Here is a 21529-nt window from a genome sequence, read left to right as displayed (position 1 = left end):
AAGATGATATGAGTGGCTGTTTCCTCCTCATCATTACATAATCTGCAAATGGGATCATCATTGTTGAGTAGATGTTTTCTCAGATACCAGTGACCGGTTAGTAGTCCCACCACTCCTCTGAGTTTTGCCCTCTCCAATTGTAGCAGCTGTATACCATATATACCCGTTCCTTAAACTTAGGCGTATCTTTCTTACAAAGGTCTGTACTATCTATGACCACTAGAAAGGTCAAAGTTGAGTTTTTCTCTTATTTTGTCAAGTAAAGTTATAGCCATCCGCATTTATTTTAATTTTCTACATTTCCTTTGATCTGGCTTTATTTCCTTGTAGCACAGGAGCCCGTTGGCATTGTCAAAAGCCACCTTTTGCACTTAATTATGTAAGGGTAGAAAGTTGAGTGAGTTTTCTATTGCTGAAGTATCAAGTATGCATTGCTCCTATTTCGACATATTGAGTCCTTAAAAATTATATTTATGTAATAAATTATGTATCCTGTGTCTCTATGAAAACAAGCTCTTTTTACTCTCTAAAAACAGACTAAAAAAATATCCTGTGTCTTCATCAATGCTTTGCAGGGAAGCGCATTTTGTGCTTTCTATTTTTGGGAAAATTACGAAACTACTTGGTTAATCGCCGGCCCTCTTCTTCTTTCTTGTCCATTTCTTTTCCTTTTTGAATTTTATGCCTTCTCATTAATTTTTCTTACGGTTCCAGCATCCATTAAGCTTTGGGTGTTTATGTAATCGATCTCTCTTTACTTCAAGATCTAATCAGACAAGGATAAAAATAACATACAATGAACACACAAATTTTACATTTTTTGTAATAAAAATATAGATTTAAAAACAAGTCTGGTTAGTATTCATAGTGCTCCAGACTCGATATTTCTCTGGGTAACCTGGATAGCCGCGGCCATTCACGCTAATAAATTACACTCATACACCACACTCCATTCACACTGTTCTCGGGGCTCTACTTGTACTAATTTACAAACTTAATATGTCACAATTAAGAACATAAATATTCACAACACATTCATTCGTGCAACTCGATATTCCTTGGGTATCGTCGGGGCTGGAACATCCTTGCTAATAAATACATTCGTTCCAATAACACATAGAAAAACATAAACACAGAAACATGCCGTTAAATTTTTTGTAGGTACTGAAACAGCGATCTGTTTGATATGCCTCAAGGATGCACATTGGGTCATGTGGAATTTCTTTCTTTGTACACTCAATTCTTTATAAATTCTTAATTGTGTACCCTAAAGAGAAACTTTCCAAAAATAAATTAATCAGTAATTAATCCTTCTAATTATAAACAAACTGAAACATGAAATTATCGAATTTCCCGACTGTAGAATTAGCTGGAAACGGCTGGAAAAATTGAACTTTTTGTCTGTAAATGTGTGCAAATAATTTGTGCAATGGTTTCGCTAGTGTTAAGCAAGGACAAACAGCGGTCTACGTAGGTATATCTGCATTATCAGCGATGATAAATATTCAAGATTATCCTTTGCACAAACTTTGTCCACTTTTAAAATAAACTACATTCAATTTATACAATTAAGTAAAGTTTCTTAATCAGAAACAACAAATCTCTCGAGATACTGAATTAAAAACACCACACTTTCTTTAGTAAATATAATTTTCGACTTTCTGTACATTTCAGTAGTTTTAGTTAGCTTCAGACGAGTTAAAAAGACTATTTTTACACTGTAAAGTTGATTGAATTTAGCTAAATAATGAACTGTTCTACAGTACAAGACTTACAATATTGGTAAATTGATATAATTACTATTCTTAATTGACATTACGTTAAGTTTTGGACTGGTGAAAAATATTATAAAATTGCTTGTTCAAGCTCCGGGTATTGAAGAATGGTAAGAAGCCATGCTTCTCGGTTGTTAACTTTGCAATTATCAGATGGATAGGGCGTTATGAATTTTAAAAAGTCAAACGGCCAGTTTGGGTATTTCACAAGAAACTTCAAAGAAGTTTAAAGAAGAAGGAAAAGAATTTTATGCGGTAAAAATGCCGAAATAGGGTTCGTTGATTTTGACACGCCTTGCTTATAACCCTGACCTCGGCACATCTTACGTTTTTCGTAAAATCAGCATTTTGACTACGATCATATGAAATTGTAAATATTATAGATATTTTACAATTAAGGTTTTCAGTTGAGATTAAAAAAAAGTCAATGGCACGAGCGGGATTCGATTTTTTATCTTAATTAATTGTAAGATATTAATTGGTCAAGCGGACCACGAAACTAGTGAATTATAGATATTATTATTGTAAAATTATATTATTAGCAAAACCTTAAAACTATGTACGAATAAACTAAATGACAATTTAAAAAAAAGTTTTTTATTTAAAAGCCTCTAGAAGGTAGTTAGATGCGGGGGGGCGGTGGTCGCATCGGTTTAGACGACACAGCGCTTATCACTGTAAGGTAAAGGTCCCGGGTTCGAATCCAGCGGCCGACATACTTACAAATGGGCTTTTTTTCAAAAACACCGGCATGTAGTTTTTAGTAGTAGTTAGTAAACAAGGTGAATAGAAATCATGTGTGGTTTTACGAAAAATACTTTGTGTATTGGGTTAAAAATTAAACCTAGAAAGATAAAAAACGACCTGTTACTTCCTTGGCAATGTTGGGACTGTGTCGGTCTTCAAGGAAATTTGAGATCGCCTGTAAAAAGTTAAATATGTCAATGTGTAGACATATTGAAGGTTGTTTACCTTAAAATAGGTCGAAAACTTAACTAACAACTAAATTTGCTTTCTTCTTCAAGACCATACCTTTACCCAGAGGGTCCGTAAGTTAAGCAAGTTTATTCTTTGCGTATAGTTGATTAATTATTAATTATGTTTAATTGATCTATTGACTGATTTGATTGGCAAATCTCTCAAGCCATACCTGCGCCATCAGATCAAATTCATTAGGGAAATCTTAATTCCTTAACTATTTATGTTTAAATTATTTAGGTATTGGCCAGAAAAGATAGATTGGTTAGAATAGCAAGATAGGTACTGGCAGCGATGAACAATGAAACAAATTTAAGCTGAACCGGCATAGAGTCACTTATTGGACGGCCTTCGCGGTTTGTTGCGACATTACAAAAGTGTTCCTCACTGAAGATGGCGCCGAAACTCGTTCGAGTAATTGTAGTAAAGACGTACCCTATGGTTCAGCATAAGTTTACCGACTCGCAACAACTCGAGGAAAACGAATAAAACCGTTTTATTTGCCAAGGCTGTACCGTTAGATTTAAGCTATAAACAATTTTAACGACATGTGCTTTTTATACAATAATAAATCATATCATTCTCAATCTCAACAAATGCTGATTTCTGGAGGAAATAGTTTTTAGAAGTGGATAACGAAACATAGGATTTTCCTCATTGTTTCGAAACTGTATTGTTGTACATAATCCATTTTTCACCCCTAGTCATCAATCTTTTGAAGTAATAGATCTTGCTGACAAGCAAAGTAATGCATTTTTTAAAATACTTTTGGCACTTAAGTATAAAACTAGTACCACGCCCGCTGATTTTTGGCAACTTCATGACACACCTTTCAAGTTTGCCTTCATCAATAGTATTTTTCTTCTCCTCAAAAATAAAATCACTTCTCAATTTAAAAAATGACATAACTGCGTCTGTGTTTACAAATAAACTTAATTAATGAGAGGTTGGTTAAACAAACAAGAAATTAATGAGTATTAGATTTTCAAGCTGATGTGAAAGTATTGGGCTTTTGTTGTACAGTTCGTCCCAATTAATGGAAAACTAAGAAAGATATCCGAAATCATGTGACCTCAATTAAAAAAGAAACAGCCTAATTGCAAGACCAACTGATGTAATCCGTGTTTGAAAATATATTCCTATTTAACATACAATAATTTACAAATCTCATGTTCTCACTAGGGCGAAAGCAAGTCATCTTTTCAATTTCAGTGATTTGTGGGAAAACATTTAAAAGAGATAACAATATTTATTCCAAAAATTGAACGGTTTCCCGTAGTTGGTTTAATTCAGAAAAAATGTCATCCAGTGTTTATAAAATAACGGAGTAAATATCATAAAATAAAAGAATCTTAAGTAATGCCGTATTATACTTTGTTCGTTGCAGTTCATTCTGGTCCGCCTGTCCTCAATGTGTCGGACTGTCAGACGCGTCTCAGCATTTCGCCATCTTCAGTGTTACTTCTTTGATATTTTTGGGAAGTCAAGTCTCTTTACAAGGTAAAAATTCTCCCTGAAATAAATCTGTTTATGTTGCTGTATTTCTTCAATACCAAGAACACAGCTTCCAGAAGAATTTCCTCGATGTACCTTATTCCAGTCAAAGATTCATTTTGTATGATAATCATTTCGGTACGGGCATGGACGTTGATTCCACCCATACCATAACTGTCTTTGAAAACGGAGCAAAACGTTCTCCACATCTTTTCCAGAAACGGTCATCTGATTACTACAGACCAGGATTCATCTGAGAGAACAGCTCCAAGCGAGATGCTGTTTTGCGAACAGTCGCCTTTCTGTGTGATGCCTCTCCAGTAGTAGATATACGGGACGTCTGGATTGGCTATCCTCACGAAGCCTCCAGAGGACTGTTTTAGAGCTCACCCGTACGTTTAATGTTTGAAGTTGACTACCTAACAAAGCAGCTGTTAAATGACAGTTTCTTAATCGTTTGTAGCCTTCGTATCTACTATCTCCTCTTCGATCTAGACTTCCCATGGCCCTAAACGCTGTAGGGGGAAACATTGATGGTAGAGCAAGACACACCTAGGGCTATGTATCGCTGACCCTGAGATTTGTCTCCTTCATGGAAAACAATGAATCGGAAATTATTGACTCTTCCTGAAACTTTACTATATGGCCTTATAATCACACTTGCACAGTTAACAACTTCATCATTTGATTCTTTAGTACCACCTCCTCTACCATCTATAAATATTTTCTCATGAAGCTTCGTCCGTCGTAGGCCAAAGCATCTGTCCGGGCGAGATCTCGACTTAAGCCCATGCTTTTAAGGGAAAAACCCCTCAAATTTACTGTTTCATCAAGGAAAACAATTTAAACAGCAAATTAACTCGCTGGACATCTCGGATCTGAAAAAATGAAATTAACTGATTTTCTTTATTTTTAATCTAAAGAGTGTCAAAAAGGATTAGTAACGATAAAGATAAACAAGTCATTAATGTTATGTTTACGTTTTAAGTCAATTATTAATCTTTATAATTAGTTATTAAGGAAAATAAACAAATAAGGACAAGTGTCCGGTTGTTGTCTTTGAGTGTATTTGAAACACCCTTGTATTAAGTGCTTGAGAAAACGAGAACTTCACAAATTGATTAATTTTCATATTTTTAATTGGTAAAATTGTTTACTTGTTAGTCCGTGCGAAAAAACCGTTTTATCCTTACGGGATAAATAAATATGAATTTGTTGTAGTCCCAATGTACAATTGTTTACATATACATAATGTTTCACTATTAACTTTTTAATTACTTTTATCAGCTTATTCTTAATTATATAATTGCTCAATTAATTTTACACAATTTTTTCTAAATGAAAAATTTGTGTCAGGCGGGATTCGAACCCACGACTTTCCTGGAGTTTCACGTTGTATCATACGTGACAGATTCTTCTTCTTCATCACTGAGTCTGTGGATGAGTTCGATAGTTTTTATGGGATGTTTTCGTAGATTCGTTCCTGTCGGCTGGATCATCAGTTCTCTACGTTGTTTCTAATGTGAAGAAATTAGTTAGCCAGTTTGGGTGAAAGATTTTGGATAATTTGGTTCCCATACGACTTGGTAGATGCTTGTCTTTTTTTTATTACTTCAATTCCAGGGAACTGGAAATGCTCTTTCACCATAATAAGAAGAACTTGGTTGTTATTGGCTTGGTTAGAAGTTATTTATGCATTCTTCGTTATAATTTATCATTCTACTAGTTTTGTGTTGATTTGTTAGACAGAACAAATCGAAAATCGCACATAAAAGGCCCATAGGTCTTCTAAATAATAATATTATGTGGGAGGTTAATGGGCCGACAAACAGCTGAGGCCAACGCCGGTCTTCTGCACGTTTTCCTTATTTTTCTTGTCTTTTGCGTACCTTGTCTTGAACTGCATCTGCTTACAGATTCTCAGTTATAATATGTATGTTACGTCGATATTCTAAAGTGCTAGTTTCTCATTTAAACCTCAGGTTGTCAATTACAGGAATCATCACTCGACAAAAACATAGAAGTCTGGCCACATTCACGCCCCAGAGTACTCGATATTAACAGGGACGGGGCTGACCCACTCCATTCTCGCTAATAAATTACTTCTAATTCCCAGATGTCACAGACTCACCCCAACGTACTCGACATTCCTCGGGGCGGCATGTCTTCTAATCATCTGATTTTGCGTTAAGCAAACATAATTGTCTAAATTTAATTTTAACAGCTAGCTTTTTTTAAAATTATTTTTAATTGACATCCATACCAACATTTGACGATCATTAATTTTGCAATTACGCTAAAGTGTTTGGGCTTGTCACCAGCATGATAAATTTTTTTAAATATTATAATTATTTACCTTCACCGATGTTTTTCATTTTTTCCCTTTATATGTTATTAAATATTTTACTTTGTAAAGCGACGAGTTATAAAATTGAGAGGTCTGTATCTTTAGTTCTCAAGGATGTTCATTTTCGAAATGTTAAAAAACTACAAAGGTCTTGCTTATCTAAGTGCACGGCAAAAGTGCCAACAAAAGAAACTTTAACATGAGGAAAATTTACAAGGTTGGAACAAGGTTTTTATAATAAACCAGGAGAAACAAAATCAATAAGGGCATACTTGTAATATATTTAATTATAAATATTTTTATTAAATATATTTATATACTACACTATAAAATGTATGACTAAATTATATTCAATTTTGCAGACAAACCGATATGTGTAATAAAGATATAAAAAACAATCGGAACAATTCATTAACTCCAATAGGTCATCTCAGAGATTTCGGATATCTTTTAATATCATTAGATAGAGAGAAAAAAATATATAACCAGCGAATATTGACCTTGATTTTTTCAAACATTGAAAAATCTCCTTACAATTTCATAACTAGATTAATTTGGCGTGTAACAGGTCTATAATTTGATTGATCGTCAATTCCCTCCCAAACAAATCATTAGTTGCGCTGGTGATCTGTTCATTGTTTTCGATCAATTGCCATTGTGATCCACAATCCATCGTGGTTGACAGAAGATTGTGGAATTACGTGCATACCATAGTTGACACACTTGTCAATTTTTCATCATGATGTTTCAAAACGTGATAGAATCGTTGTCCTGTACATTATTGACTTGAGACATTTTTGAACACACCTTTTCGTTAACGGTCCAAGAGTGCTGTGTGAATCACCAGCTTTGAAAAACAAGAAAAGTTCTTTATCGTCAAAATGTTTTATCTTTCTAATAAACAATCAGAACTAGTCACACACGAAAAGAATGACTACCTTCAACTTGAAACGATTGACTCTTTTAGATTTTTCGTTGATGGGTCATTTTGTTCTTAGGGATGATGGTTAAATATGTTTCTAAAACGAACAGAAAATCGAAACTTATATATGATGTACCATGTGCCACATTTCTTACCAACCCGAGTGGCACAATCGGCCTAGTACTTATGCCCTTTTCAGGCAATAATCGCATCTCACAATCAGTAGAACTTCATCGATTACGATATTGCCCCTGCGCAAGGTGCTCTGGACGTTTCTTTGACCTCGAGAAGACGTATGACACCATCTGGAGATAGGCGATGCTGCGGAAATGCTAAGAAATCGATCTCAAAGGTAAAATGCCGCGAATCATTCGCGGTTTTTAAAAAACAGGAGATTCCGAGTCAGCATGGGAAACGTGCAATCCGGGGATTACGTTCAAAAGAACTGTATCCCCTCAGGGATCGGTGCTGAGTATCATGCTGTTTCTGTTGAACGGGATCGCAAACTCCTTCCACCCACAGATCAAAAAAATGTCGCCGACGACCTCTATTTTTACCTTTCTGGTTAGGATCTGGCAGAAATCGGTGGGTTGATGCAATCAACTGTGACAGCTTTACCTAACCAGTTTTACCTTCTTCTCGTCAAAGACCGTGCGAGTCTACTTCTGCAGACTGTAGAGGGTCCATAACATCAACTCTTCTTAAGGAGACACGCTGTGCGGTACACAGAGTGCGATTCCTCGGCCTCATATTCGATGAAAACTTGCGGTGGTACATCGAAAGCAGTCCAAGTTCGTTGCAGGAAACAATCCGATTTCTAAAGTAGGTCACTTCAAGTGGGGAGTTGACAGGGAGACCCTACTAAAACTGCTCGAAGCTTTGCTCTGCTCAAGAGTGTTCTATGGGTGTTTGGCCTACCGAAACACGCGTCCCTTGCGGCTCGACAACTTCTACTATCAGGGACTTCGAGTTGTGTTGGACGCGTTTAGAACCAGCCTCTGCTGCGAGTTGGGAGTGCTGCCGCCCGAATTCCGGAGAAAGCAGCTTACTTTCCGCTATGCGCCGGGTTTCTTGGTCATCCTTGATCCTGAAAAACAATCATAATATACGAGAGGTTTTGAACTAGAATGGTGAGCTATGACTATCCCTTCTATACGGACTCCCTGCTCGGATTCGACTATTCGTGACAGATTCTCGGTAGACCCTCTCGTCGTTCTCTTATTAGAGAGACATGCTGAGTTGGATCGTCTCGGACAGTAGTGGTCGTCTGACGGGGAAAGTGCAGACGAAGCGGCGAAAGCTGGTACTTCCAGACAGAACCACCGCGGTCCGGACCTGTTGAGCTGTTCGAGCAATAAAGGACGCGATAAAGTAACATGGGCAAGAGCTTCTCGGACGATCCCGCCGAGGATCTACAATTAAGGATCGTGCTCACCCGTTTGAGAATAGGCCATACCCGATTGACACACGGACACCTGCTTTCAGGGGAAATCCCTCTCAGATGTCCCTCTTGTAGAGAAAAGTTGCTCAGGTGTTACTTGGTCGAGGAGTGCTGAGCCTTGGCCCATTACAGGGAGCGTGTAAGCATGATCCTCGACCGACAGCTACAGTGTGTACGTACATATTTGTTTCTTTGAGTATATGTAGTAGTTTGTGCGAATGAATGAGCGGATCCGCGACAATAAAAATAAATAAATTAATTAAAAACTTATGCCCTTAAGTGTAATTATACTGAAAGATTTACCAATGTGAATCAACTTATATTTCAACACTGAATTAGAATGAAGTCATGTTTATTGAAGAAATCTTTGTCGCGTACTGGACATGATGAGTTATACAGATATGCGAGCTAGATTTTCACTATCGTTTTGGATTTCAACTGAAAGCAGTTTTTTTTATGAACACATGTTAAACTAGGTAGCGGTTATAAATAGGACTGTTTTTTTAATTTATCTCATAGTTGTAGTGTTAGTGAAAAAGATAATTCCGATGACGAAGGAGATCATGGACTAGAAACACTGACGTTTCGTACGATACTTGTAGAACCATAAGACAACAAAAAACGCTAAAGGAGTAGAAGATTTGTCTTCTCCAATTAAACAAAAAAAAATGCCTCCCTGACCTTTCATACGTCAGGATTTAATAGCAACTAATATTTTATCTCCATTAAAATGTCACAACTGATTAAAAAAACTGTATTAGATGGTCGTGATAAAACCCCCGAGAGTAATTTCCTCGCAGGGCGTACTGATAGACATTTTTGTTGAAACCTGATGAAAAATTCGCACTGCTGAAAAACGGCATAGTGCTAATCTCGCGTGGAACGACGGCAGCGTGAAGTGCGGTCGGTGAGAGAACGAGTTGAGGTCATCGGAGGGGCGATATCGACTTTGCTTCACAGTCAGTCGGTTCAGTCCCCAGCGAAATGTCGTCGAGGGAGGAGGTCTATCAGCCGAACCCGGCCCTAAGTCAGTCATCCTTCGTTCCCACCCTCGACCTGTACAAGTCGAAGTACAGAGAGTCGCTGGACGAGCCGGAGAAGTTCTGGAGCGAAGTTTACAAGCAGTTCCACTGGGAGACACCGTACAAAAATTTCTGCTCGTACAACTTCAACAAGAACGCCGGCCCCATCTCGATCAAATGGCTCGAGGGAGCGTCCACGAATTTATGCTACAACCTCCTGGACCGAAACATCAAACGTGGCCATGGTGACAAAATCGCTTATTACTGGTAAGAGCAGTTTTCAAAATCGATTTATTCCATTTTACAAATTTGTACGACTATCGTTCCAAATGCATGCTAAAACCGGATAATTCGCTCGCCGTCGAGCAAAGGTTGCCACTTTTCGGCGGAGTGAACCGTCGGACTCGGTGAAATATTTAAACGCTGGCGGTAAAAAACATCGAGGAAGCAGACTCAAATTGACTGTATTGACCTCTACGTTGACCAGTGAATGTTTTAATTTGAGATATATTTACATCAAAGTTCCACATCATCTTTGGGTCCGCCTCGTCTCCCTGGTTACCAGATCAAAAGAGCGTTTCACCCATCTTCAGAAAATCTTTGTAGAAACCGCGAGCGTAGGCGAACTCAAACATGAAGAAGAATGAAAAGCTCCATGAAATGTTTTCTTACAATGTAGAATGGTAAACATAAAAATACAAAAAAAGTGTCAAAAATTATGATCGGGTTTTTCAATTGAAAATTGTAAACACAAAAATCCCCATTTTTTATTAATTTGATGCACGTTTAGAAATATGATCAGAAAAAAAGATGAGAATTGTTCCAATTAAAACGTACAAAATAATATTGTTTTTTTCGTCTTTGATAATATTTACATTAGATCTATGCATATATAATTAGAAAAACGCAGAATTGAACACAAATTTCCAAATTATCTTTCTTAAAAATTTATCGTTTTAGTCAAAAATTTTCAAATTGTCCCTTTTTCGGTTGATAGTATCTTCTATTTTGCATATTTCTTTAAAGGTTGAAGAGCGCTAAGCATGAATTCTTCCGATTCTTCTTATGATTTGTCCATTTAGAGGACAAAACATGCATAAAGTCCATAAAAATGTTTGATTTGACAATCAAGCCTGCCCTTTTGTAAATTAAAAATTCGAAAAAGTGTGTTCGAAATTCTGCCAAAAGACGGGGGTTATTTCTATAATTAAATATAGCAGTTTGCTGGTGGATCGGTGATAAAATAATATGATTGGCAAATTTCATATTTTGATCTCGACAAAAAATTAAGAACACTTCCGCCATTTTGTGACAAATTCGGTTTAATGACTGATTATAGTTTTGAACCTAATTTTGTTTATAAATAGTTCTAAATTTTAGAATCATAATTCTTAACATTTTTTATTATGAAGTATTGGAAGCAGTAGATAAAAAATAAAGTACGATGTAGGTCGATGATACGTCTATCTTTGTCTGGCTGTGCTTTGATTGAGCAAGAAATTTGAATAGTTTCATAATATGAAATATATATACAGAGGGCTTATTTTGGCACTAGCTTCATGTCGTATACGTGAGTTTTTTGGTTGAAATTTTTAGATTAAATGGGGGGGGGGATAAAATTGCCTGAATCCGGCGTTAGATTTCTTTATTGGAAACCCGATTTAAAATTTCAAACTTTTCGAGGTTCAAAATCCAAGTGTTTATGTTTTTTTCTTTATCTCCATTACAAAATACAAATTTAATGAGTGTTTTGAATGAAGTATACATTTTCTTCCTAATAAATTCCAACTAACTTTATTCGCACAAGGGAGCATTCTTGGTCCCACTCATTTACACTGATATTCTGTACAACTCCATCATTTCCCAGCTAGGATCTACCGGAATCCTACACCCAAAAACACCTTAAGTTGACTGGAGGAAAAATTACTGTTTATTTAAATTGAGAAAAAAAAATCTTGCCTCCTCTGTATATCAACAACAAAAAACCCAATATTTTGGACTATAACAGTGAGCTGATTGGAATCCTTCAAGACTCAAGTGTCAACAATTTAACAATCCTGGATAAATATGAAGATTTTTAAGACCGAAATTTGTTTTGACTCTATTCAAGACAATTAATGTTTTGGTTGAGATAAAAAAAGTCAGTGTCACAAGCTTGATTCGAACCCACGACCTTCGGGTAAATGCGGGTATTTAGCCGAAGGTCGTAGGTTCGAATTCCGCTTGTGACACTGACTTTTTTATCTCAACCAAAACCTTAATTAATTGAAAAGAATTTATTTGGTCAAGCGGACCACGAAACCTAATAAATCTTTGAAGACATTACTGCGACCACTCTGGAAATACGGATTATGTTGGGTTCCGCTAGGTCATCTACTATCCAGCCATCCCAATTTTTTTCCTTAGACAAATTGTCTCAAAACTCATATCAACAATGACTTCAACATTCCTTTTGTCAACGAACTGATTCGACTCCTTTTCCAAACGTTTCACACCAAGCTTTCCTGATCCTATTGCCGAAACCCTTTATACACTTTCCCAACCCGAAAACATGCCAAATTGCCTTAAACGACGATTACCTCGGGACCTCCTCGCCCCCAAATCCCTCGAGTTAATTGCCAGCGTTGGATGATTTTTCTTTGAACATAACCTCTGAGTGACATAGTGCCAGTGTTGGATCGGGAGAAAAACCATACATATTTATAATTCACTAATTTCGTGGTCCGCTTGACCAATTAAATCAATCGAAAAAATGGCAAAAAGGGGGGAAAATTCGAAAGGTGGGTTGAGATAGGAAGTTGATGTCCGAGTGGATCGAGGTCACGATAGCTCAAGTGGTAGAGCAGCGGCGTATCTAGCCGAAGATCGTGGGTTCGAATCCCGCTCGTGCCATTAACTTTTTTTCATCTCAACTAAAAACCTTAATTAATTGTAATGATTTAATTGGTCAAGCGGACCACGAAATTACTGAATTTAAAGAATTAATGTGAAGTACACTTCACTAAAGCTCTCCGTGGCCATTTCAATTGTCGAGAATCCAAACCGATTACACGACATTTGAAAAATGGCAAAAAGGAGGGAAAACTCATAAGGTGGGGTTGAGATAGGAAGTTGATGTCCGAGTGGATCGAGGTCACGATAGCTCAAGTGGTAGAGCAGCGGCGTATCTAGCTGAACATCGTGGGTTCGAATCCCGCTCGTGCCATTAACTTTTTTTCATCTCAACTAAAGACCTTAATTAATCATATTTATAATATATATTTTTATATGTACCGGCTATAAACTATTTTTGAAAAAAAAAAAGGCTGATTCTTGTATCATAAGAATCACCTACAATAAATCACAAAAAAAAAAAAAAAATACAATAACGAAAAAGTGGACAAGAAACGATTAAAAACTTTCTTAAACTCTTCTTAAACTAATCTGTTGATGATGTAATAAAAAATAATTTTGCTCCATGGTTTTCGATCTAGAGTAAAAATATTTGTTGACCTTTCAGAACCGTTTTTATTTTCACGGTGATGAGATAATGCTTGGATTGAGGTGGTCATCACTGATTTAGTCCGAAACGAAAATAATTAAACATTTTGAAAGCGTGATGTTTATTAGTTGGCTATATTGTGTTTCAAAACCATCCAGAATAATATTATTAAAATATGATTAAAACGGTAGTTTAGTAAAAGTTTGACTTGGTGTACTTATAAAATCCGCATTTAAACAGCACTGGGCTTTTTAAAATAGTACATGCTACATAAAGTATAAAATTATAAAAATATACGTATATTTATAAAGGGTAAATTGGGTCGAGGCGAGAATATTTAACGAAAGTTCCTCTTTGTGGTTCACCAACTTTGAATGCACACGGTTGCTGGTCGATCGTGATGAATGGAGACGTTTTGACAGGTATTTATAAATTTTAAGCCCACACATTTCATTCGTTGGTTTGAAATGAAAACGGCCTTTTCCCGTAATTAAATCCCTAAATTTAATATTGGAATCAATTTTCTAAAATTTGCCATCGAAGAGCAAATGTTTGGTTAGCAATGCCGACGCTTAGACTGAGCAATCTTACCAATTGTCTATTTGCGCAAAAATGTTTTTAAATTTTGCTGATTTTTGAATAGCTAACATATAAATAATTTTCTTTCTCAGGCGCGATATTCATGTCAGTATTTTTACTTGTAAATTTGAGTGTAAAGACTAATCTATTGAGTGGTAAACTAAAGGTTATTAATTAATCCATTTATGTTTAGTGTCTGATTGACCATATTAATTATTTCAAGTAATTATTCTTTTTATGTATAGTCTTGGTTGAGATGAAAAAGTTAGTGTCACGAGCGGGATTCGAACCCACGACCTTCGGCAAAATAAGCCGCTGCTCTACTCACTTGAGCTGTCGTGACTTCGATCCAGCCGAAGGTCGTGGGTTCGAATCCCGCTCGTGACACTAACTTTTTCATCTCAACCAAGACCTTACATAAAAAGAACTTCTTACATAAGAAGAATTAAAGGTTTAATCTTTTTTCTAAGCCCTAATGCCAGTATATTTGTTCTATTGATTATCTTACGAAAGACAGAATAATTATAATTCTGTTTACATTAGATCCATTGTTATTGAGATAGTTTTAATTGCAATTCAAGCAAAAGCTGGTTTGTTTCTTACTTTCTTAAGAAACTGGTTACTGATTTATAAGAGGACAAATAAAGGGGTTGTTTAATCCCACCCCGAGGAATATCGAGTACTCTGGGGTGAGTGTGTGACTTCTGGAGAGTGAAAGTATTATTAGCGAGAATGGTATGGGTTCGACCCCGCCACTAGGCATATCACTGGGCAAGTGAATGAGACCAGACTTCTGTTTGTATATGGTAGTTATTATGTACTGTATATTTTCTGTCTAATCTGTAGTTGACAACCCGAGGTAAAGTGAGAACCTAGTATTTTAAAATATCGACTTAGTTTTCATACAATAGCGTTAAAGAACTCACTGAAAGTAACGTTCAAATGGTTGCAGATTGAAAAATACGCGTGAAAGACCAGGAAAAAAGTTAAAACAACTAGAGGGCCGGCCATGACCTCAGTTGTTAGTCGGCCCCTAAAATTCCCACATTATATAAACTCAAATCTGCACACGCGTGTCGATCTCAAACCTCCAAATAATCATCAAGTAACGGTCACTAAACACCAAACACTGTATACAATAAAACAACCATGTTCCCTCCAAAAATCAGAACAGTAGATCAATATATTCGAACGAATTGCTGCATCCTTCCAATAGGTGGGCATCGACCAAACTTTCTCTGCGTGCCGGATACTTTGGCCCAAAGTAAGTCCGTGTGCCAACCTTGCTTGGCCTATTCTTAATCGGGTGAGGATGTCCCCTCACGAGTCCTCTGAAGGCATTGTTAAGATAGTTGTTCTGTTAGATTTATCTAGTTTTTTCTTGACTGCTCTCATTTATATTCACGTTCATTAATATTTTTCACAAATATAATTTATTCATCGTGATATAATCCATGAAATACTATGAAAGTCGTGTCGTGTAGTAAATTGAGAGAAATAAATCAAAACAAATAACTGAAAGTAATCTTAAGCATTTTTGATTATTTGTCGGTTCTGTAATATTATACTGTCTACTTAGCTTGATGATATTGTACAAATAGGGCCTTCATCTCTTCTTCTTTAGTATATTGAGTACAACAGGCTGTCGGAGAAATTAAAGCAGTCTTGAGTCGAAAACACCCTCATTAGTAAAGATTCGAAACTAATTAGTTAAGTGTTTAGCAATGAAACTTTAAATTAATCCATCCAGCCATGTGATGCCCGATAAAATGAGCCTCTGATTCCACCTGGGTCTTAGCAATTAGCAACATACTTCTCCAGATTCAATTTCTCTTTCACAAATATCCCAATAAGTTTTTCAAGTAAAAAAATTAAATTAAATAAATAAGGATAAACATGTCCATTCCAGAGAGGATATATTAAATTGCGATTCACTACAGATTATACATTAAAAATGATGTTTCAATTATAATTAAATGTGTGGTTTGCAAATTAAAAAACAAAAAAAAACAATCAAAACACCCAGCTCATTAATAGAACTCATTTAGTTTGATTCAACCTGGGCCCACCAATTATCGTAATAGCTGGAATTAACTTGTGTCCCTTAACCATTTTAAATTATTTTTCCGGCCACTTATTCACTATTCAAGGGACAGAAAACTATACAGTGGGAATCGTGAGTGTGGTCATCCCAATAATTAATGTATATGGTATGCATTTTTTGGTGAATACGTCCAAATATGTAATTATTTTGCATATAAAATAGCATTATATAATTCAGTTTCTAGTTGTATGAACAATGAATTGATTTTGCTTATTTTTTTAATTGTAATTGTTTGATAAAAGCCTTTTCGTGGTCCGATTGACCAAATAACTTCTTTCAATTAATTAATCTTCATTTAAGGTATTGGTTGAGATAAAAAGTCAGTGTCATGAGCGGGATTCGAACCCACGACCTTAGGCTAAATACGCCGGTGCTCTACCACTTGAGCTATCGTGACTTCGATCCACTGGGACACCATCTTCCCACCTCAACCCACCGCATTTAGCCGAAGGTCGTGGGTTCGAATCCCGCTCGTGACTCTGACTTTTGTATCTCATCCAATACCTTACATAAATATTAATTAATTGAAATATGTTATTTGGTCAATCGGACCACGTAATCTAACGGATTTAATAAGTAAAATGAAGTATATCTACACTAAAGCTCTCCATGGCCATTTCATTTTTCGCCGAGAATTAAATAGATTACACGACATTTGAAAAATGGCAAAAAGGAGGGAAAATTCGAAAGGTGGAAAGTTGGTGTCCCAGTGGATCGAAATCACGGTAGCTCAAGTGGTAGAGCAGCGGCGTATTTAGCCGAAAGTCATGCGTTCGAATCCTACTCGTGACAGTGACTTTTTTTATCTTAACGGCTAGGTCATTTCACGCCTTTTTGAATAAAGCAAGAGCCTATAAGGGATTTGATTAAATGTTATTTTATTTTTTACTTTCAGCTCCATTACTTGTGCTTCATAGTGGGCAATAACGCGCCAAGGTGTTATATGGGTCCTGACAATTCATGCAAACTGGAGGCTGACAAGGAACAGTCTTTTCTTGCCTTTCCAGTTCACATCCACACTTAAAAACCTTCGTCTTACAAGAAGAAATTGTATGTCCAAAATTCAAACATTTACAACACCATAGGGGAGCAGGGGTAAATGGTCTTACACGAATCTTCATATAGGCAACGCACAATTCCTTTGGAGGACACGGGGAATGTAACAACCCATGAAATAGAAGTCCTACCATCTTTTCTTTTTAATCGATGAATGCTTATGGCATTGGCATCCTTTAATTCTTCGAGTTCTTCATCGGTACATTCTTTCCACTCCCAGTAAGAAAGTACACTTTTTGAGGTGTTCAATTTTACATTTCAACCTTCAACATTCAACCTTTACCAGTATACTTTCTAAATTTTTAATTTTCATTATACTACCACCTTGTTCCCCATTGAACGCTTCGATATAAATTAAACCGTCACGACATTTTTTTATGTTTACTACATTCCCTACTTATTATTCTACATATTAGCGACAGTGAACGGAGGCCGCCATTATCTTTCCCATCCGACCTACCAATGGCAAAATGTCTTGCCCCAGTAGGAGAAACAGCCGGTGAGGGAGTCCTATTTAGAAAGCACGTGACTAAATAAATGTAAACAGGTTTCTAAGGAGAAGCAGACTTGTCTAATCGTCAAAATACTTAGCCAATTGAACTCACTTCACCAAAAAACTACTAGACTGTCAAAGAAACATCCTAGCTACCACAACACACCACTATCATGCACTTGTCAATATACCTCAAAACTTGGTTTTTACCCGGAGCGGAAATTCTTGCTTGTTTCAAGTTTTATAGTCAGGTGATCTCTCGTCGTTCCTTATTTTATGTAGTTTTATCATTTCGCTTCATATAATTTCAAGATTTCACGTAGTTTGTCAGCCTGATTTCAGATTTATATAAGTTCAAATCTGCACATACATGACATGTGAGGTCCGCCGGTAATTCCAGCTTTTGTACTTTACAATGAATTACAGGTAGGCATCAAGAATCAACTATCCCGGGTGTTGACAGTCTCAGATCTCGGTCTTATCCATCCAGCCACCGAGGTTGGGCTCTGGGCTCGATTATTTCACCACCCAACGCAATCAGTTCCTAAATCCAAACCGGATTCTTTCACACTATACATTCACGCTAATAAATATATTCACTCTGATCACACGCTAGGTACACAAAACTAACATTAGGATATACAATAAACAACGCTGTTTCCTCCATGAATCGTAACCGGGGACTTGGTATTCACTGTCGTGCTTAAACATGATTCTCATATCGGGTGGGGTTCCTACGCGCTCTCTATATAGAACCAAGGAATTGCACCCTTCAATTACGTGGGACGCGGACTTTGGCTCAAAAGTAATTGTCGGTGTGTAAACGTGGTTTAGTTTTAACTGTTTAAGGATGACCTTTCTGCTACGGTCAGGGCCTCCGAGGGTCACCTATAACCACTGCTCTTGATACGCGAGAGCTTCACTGCTGTTGCGGCCCACGCCTGCTTGAACCTCTCTTATACATACACATATATTTCCACATGCAACTGTATATTAAATTACAATCAGTGTTCAGAAATACTTCATCGTTTTTCCTTCAAAATTGAACAGTTTAATAAAGAGTTTGCGCAATAAATCAAATAAAATTCACTCGAAAATCAGCAAGCAGCAAAGCAATTTAAGCTTATTTATGTCAATATAAATACTCGGTAATAACGATGTTTATAACTAATAAAAACAGTTAAACCTTCCATTTGAACACCATACAAGGTGTATTTTTCAGGAAGAATCCGGAAAAATTTTCGGAATTTGGAAAGAAGTCCAGTACAGTAATGAAAACCACACGGACTAATTTCGCAAACGACCATAAAAGTGGACAACGTGATCTTTGCGGTTTAGAATTTCAAAAAAGTGAACTTGAAACATAAGTTTATCATGTAGGGGTCAAAAGTGGCGTTTTTTTTGCAAAACAATCGTCCATGTTTAATTTGGCGCATAAAAATCCCAATCCGACATTATTGAATACAACTTTGATCCCAAGAGATAATCTGACTTGGTAAATCATATGTAAAACAAAACAGTGACGTTCTTTCAATATTTTTAAACAAGGCTTATCGATGGAAAGGAAAAGTTGAAAAGGCGATAAAAAAATACATTTATTGTAAGTAAGGACCAAAGGCTTATCACATTGTCAGACTTAGCGGCTTATCTGTAACTCGGTAAGAAAAATATCCTTCGTATAAATTCATCCTGAAAGCCACTGTAATTAGAACATTAAAAATGTATTTAAAAAATACTTCGATAGAAGGATTTAAAGATTAAATTTTTATTTATTTTAAAACATTTTATGTAGGTTCTAAGAGTAACTCTGTGTATTCAACATGCATAGAATGAAAGGTCATGTAGAATGATTTGCTATATGTTGATTAGTTCGTGTTATATTGTTGTCTTGGTCATCGAACCCGTTCGATTAAAGTATTGTAACGGTTTGAAGTTCAGAAATGCGATTATTTTTTTTTTACTGGAAAATACGAGATAAAAATCTCAAATTGAATATGTAAAAAAAGAAATAAAACGCGTAAATGTATCATTTTCCTAAGGATAAATCTACAATATTTTCATCATTCACCTTGGCCGTCCTTTTTCCCTGTTTTACATGGTAGCTAGTACATTTCCCCGCTTATTTCTATGGAAATTAATGTCGGATAACACTTTTCATAAATTTTCTGTTTGTCCTAGAACTGACAAATTAAAATTGTACAGGCCTATTGAAACAAAGTTGTTTTTGTGGTTGACTGATGAAGCTGGGCAAATATAAATAAAGATAATTGTTGCTAGCAATATAAGCAATTTTTCCAACGGGTTTTTAATTATTTGAACTCATTTGATTTGTTGTAATTATTTTCTATTAATCTTCTGGCGTTGATTTAAAGTCACATAAGTTGAAATCTGAAGAAACGAGTCCTGACAAATTTGGCTCCGATCTAGCTCATTGATTGGAGAATTAGCCTGATGTTTGGATCTGAAAAAGAATTTCGCAGTTTATTGTAGCCTTTAGCCAGACTCTTCTTTATTTTCAAGCTTATCTATAATCAAAAAAAGTAGTACATTTCGGGGTTCATCTTTACATATGTCCCTAGGTATCACCCTTCCGAAACGGCTGTATCGTTTGCAGTCAACATGTTTAAACTTATTCTCCTTCAACTTGAAGCCGTTCACAAAACCCAAAAAGAGAAGTGGACGAAATCCAGAGGTACCAAAAACAGTAAAGTTCCGATTAAAGTTATCACCCAAACTGGCAAGCACGTTGCTGCAATTAGTGAGGGTAAAGATATGTAACGATGTTTATGCTGTTTCATGACAGAGTCGGCAGGTTTCTAAGTTTTTTCCATTTATTTAAGATGGGCAGATAAGAGAGGTATATTTTTTCTTGGTTGAACGTTTAACTTTGTTCATTGTTGAGATAAAAAAGTCAGTGACACGAGCGGGATTCGAACCCACGATCTTCGGCTAGATACGCCGCTGCTCAACCACTTGAGCTGTCTTGACCTTAATTAATTGAAAGATATTGGTCAAGCGGACCACGAAAACTAGTGAATTTATTCATTGTTATGAACTGGTGTTTTCATCTTTTAGCATGCTTTGAGGTTCTAGTCCAAACGGTAGGAAGCTATGGTTTTGCTAGTTTGTCTGCATGTGCGTTGCATCCCTGGCACATCAGAGTTAACCGATTTATTTTTCCCAGTAGTTGAAGTTGATACGCAGACAAGCTTTTAGTTGATGATGATGATAATGGAATGTTAGGGGGGGTTTGTATTCCTTAACCACTGCAGCCTTCGGGCTTATTGTACTTTTTCTAATTTCTTGGTTCAGATCAATTGACCCGATCCTTTTGTTAAGAAGTATCTTGTCTGACTGTCATTGGTGCAATTCTTTTTTACTTTTTTTATACCCTGTCTCCATTGAGCGATTGCTTAACAATTGAAAATAATATGCAGGGGATTTCCTCCCCATTGCAAAATCTACAAATATTTTCTTAGATGTCAGTGCCTTTAGACATTACCATATTCTTAATATTATAAGTAAAAAAAAAATATTTTTCAAAACCCTCACGTTGATGGGATTGTTAGAAATCTTGAAGATAAAATATAATCTCTATATCTGGGTAGATCTGAATAGGATTATTGCTGTTTGATAAGATTGAGCTTTGAATTGTAGGCCGGATGGCTTTTACATACAAATTGATCAAAACATTTGAAATAATGCGAATTTTCATTGGAGATAAAGAAAAGAAAGGCATTTAATGTACTTTTTAGAAAGCTTGGTTTGATTTGTTTTTAGCTTATCTTTCACTTTAAGATTGTATTAGTTATGACAAGATATAAAATCTTTTAACAT

The 21529-nt window shown here is 36.2% G+C and overlaps 1 protein-coding gene across 1 annotated transcript in view; it reads left to right on the top strand.

Moving 5' to 3' along the window:
- Positions 1-9901: 9901 nt before the first annotated feature.
- Positions 9902-21529, top strand: part of LOC106673911 (acetyl-coenzyme A synthetase) — a 28830-nt gene continuing 17202 nt past the window's right edge. Inside the window, exon 1 of the mRNA XM_014406298.2 lies at positions 9902-10246. Coding sequence (XP_014261784.1) covers positions 9942-10246 — 305 coding nt within the window. The 5' untranslated portion in view covers positions 9902-9941. The remainder of the gene's footprint in view (positions 10247-21529) is intronic.

The sequence above is a fragment of the Cimex lectularius genome, unplaced genomic scaffold (assembly GCF_000648675.2).
Source record: "Cimex lectularius strain Harlan isolate CLEC.00 unplaced genomic scaffold, Clec_2.1 scaffold6, whole genome shotgun sequence".
Classification (NCBI taxonomy): Eukaryota; Metazoa; Arthropoda; class Insecta; order Hemiptera; family Cimicidae; genus Cimex; species Cimex lectularius.
The sequence above is the reverse complement of the archived record's forward strand: the minus strand, read 5'-3'. Positions and strand labels throughout refer to the sequence as shown.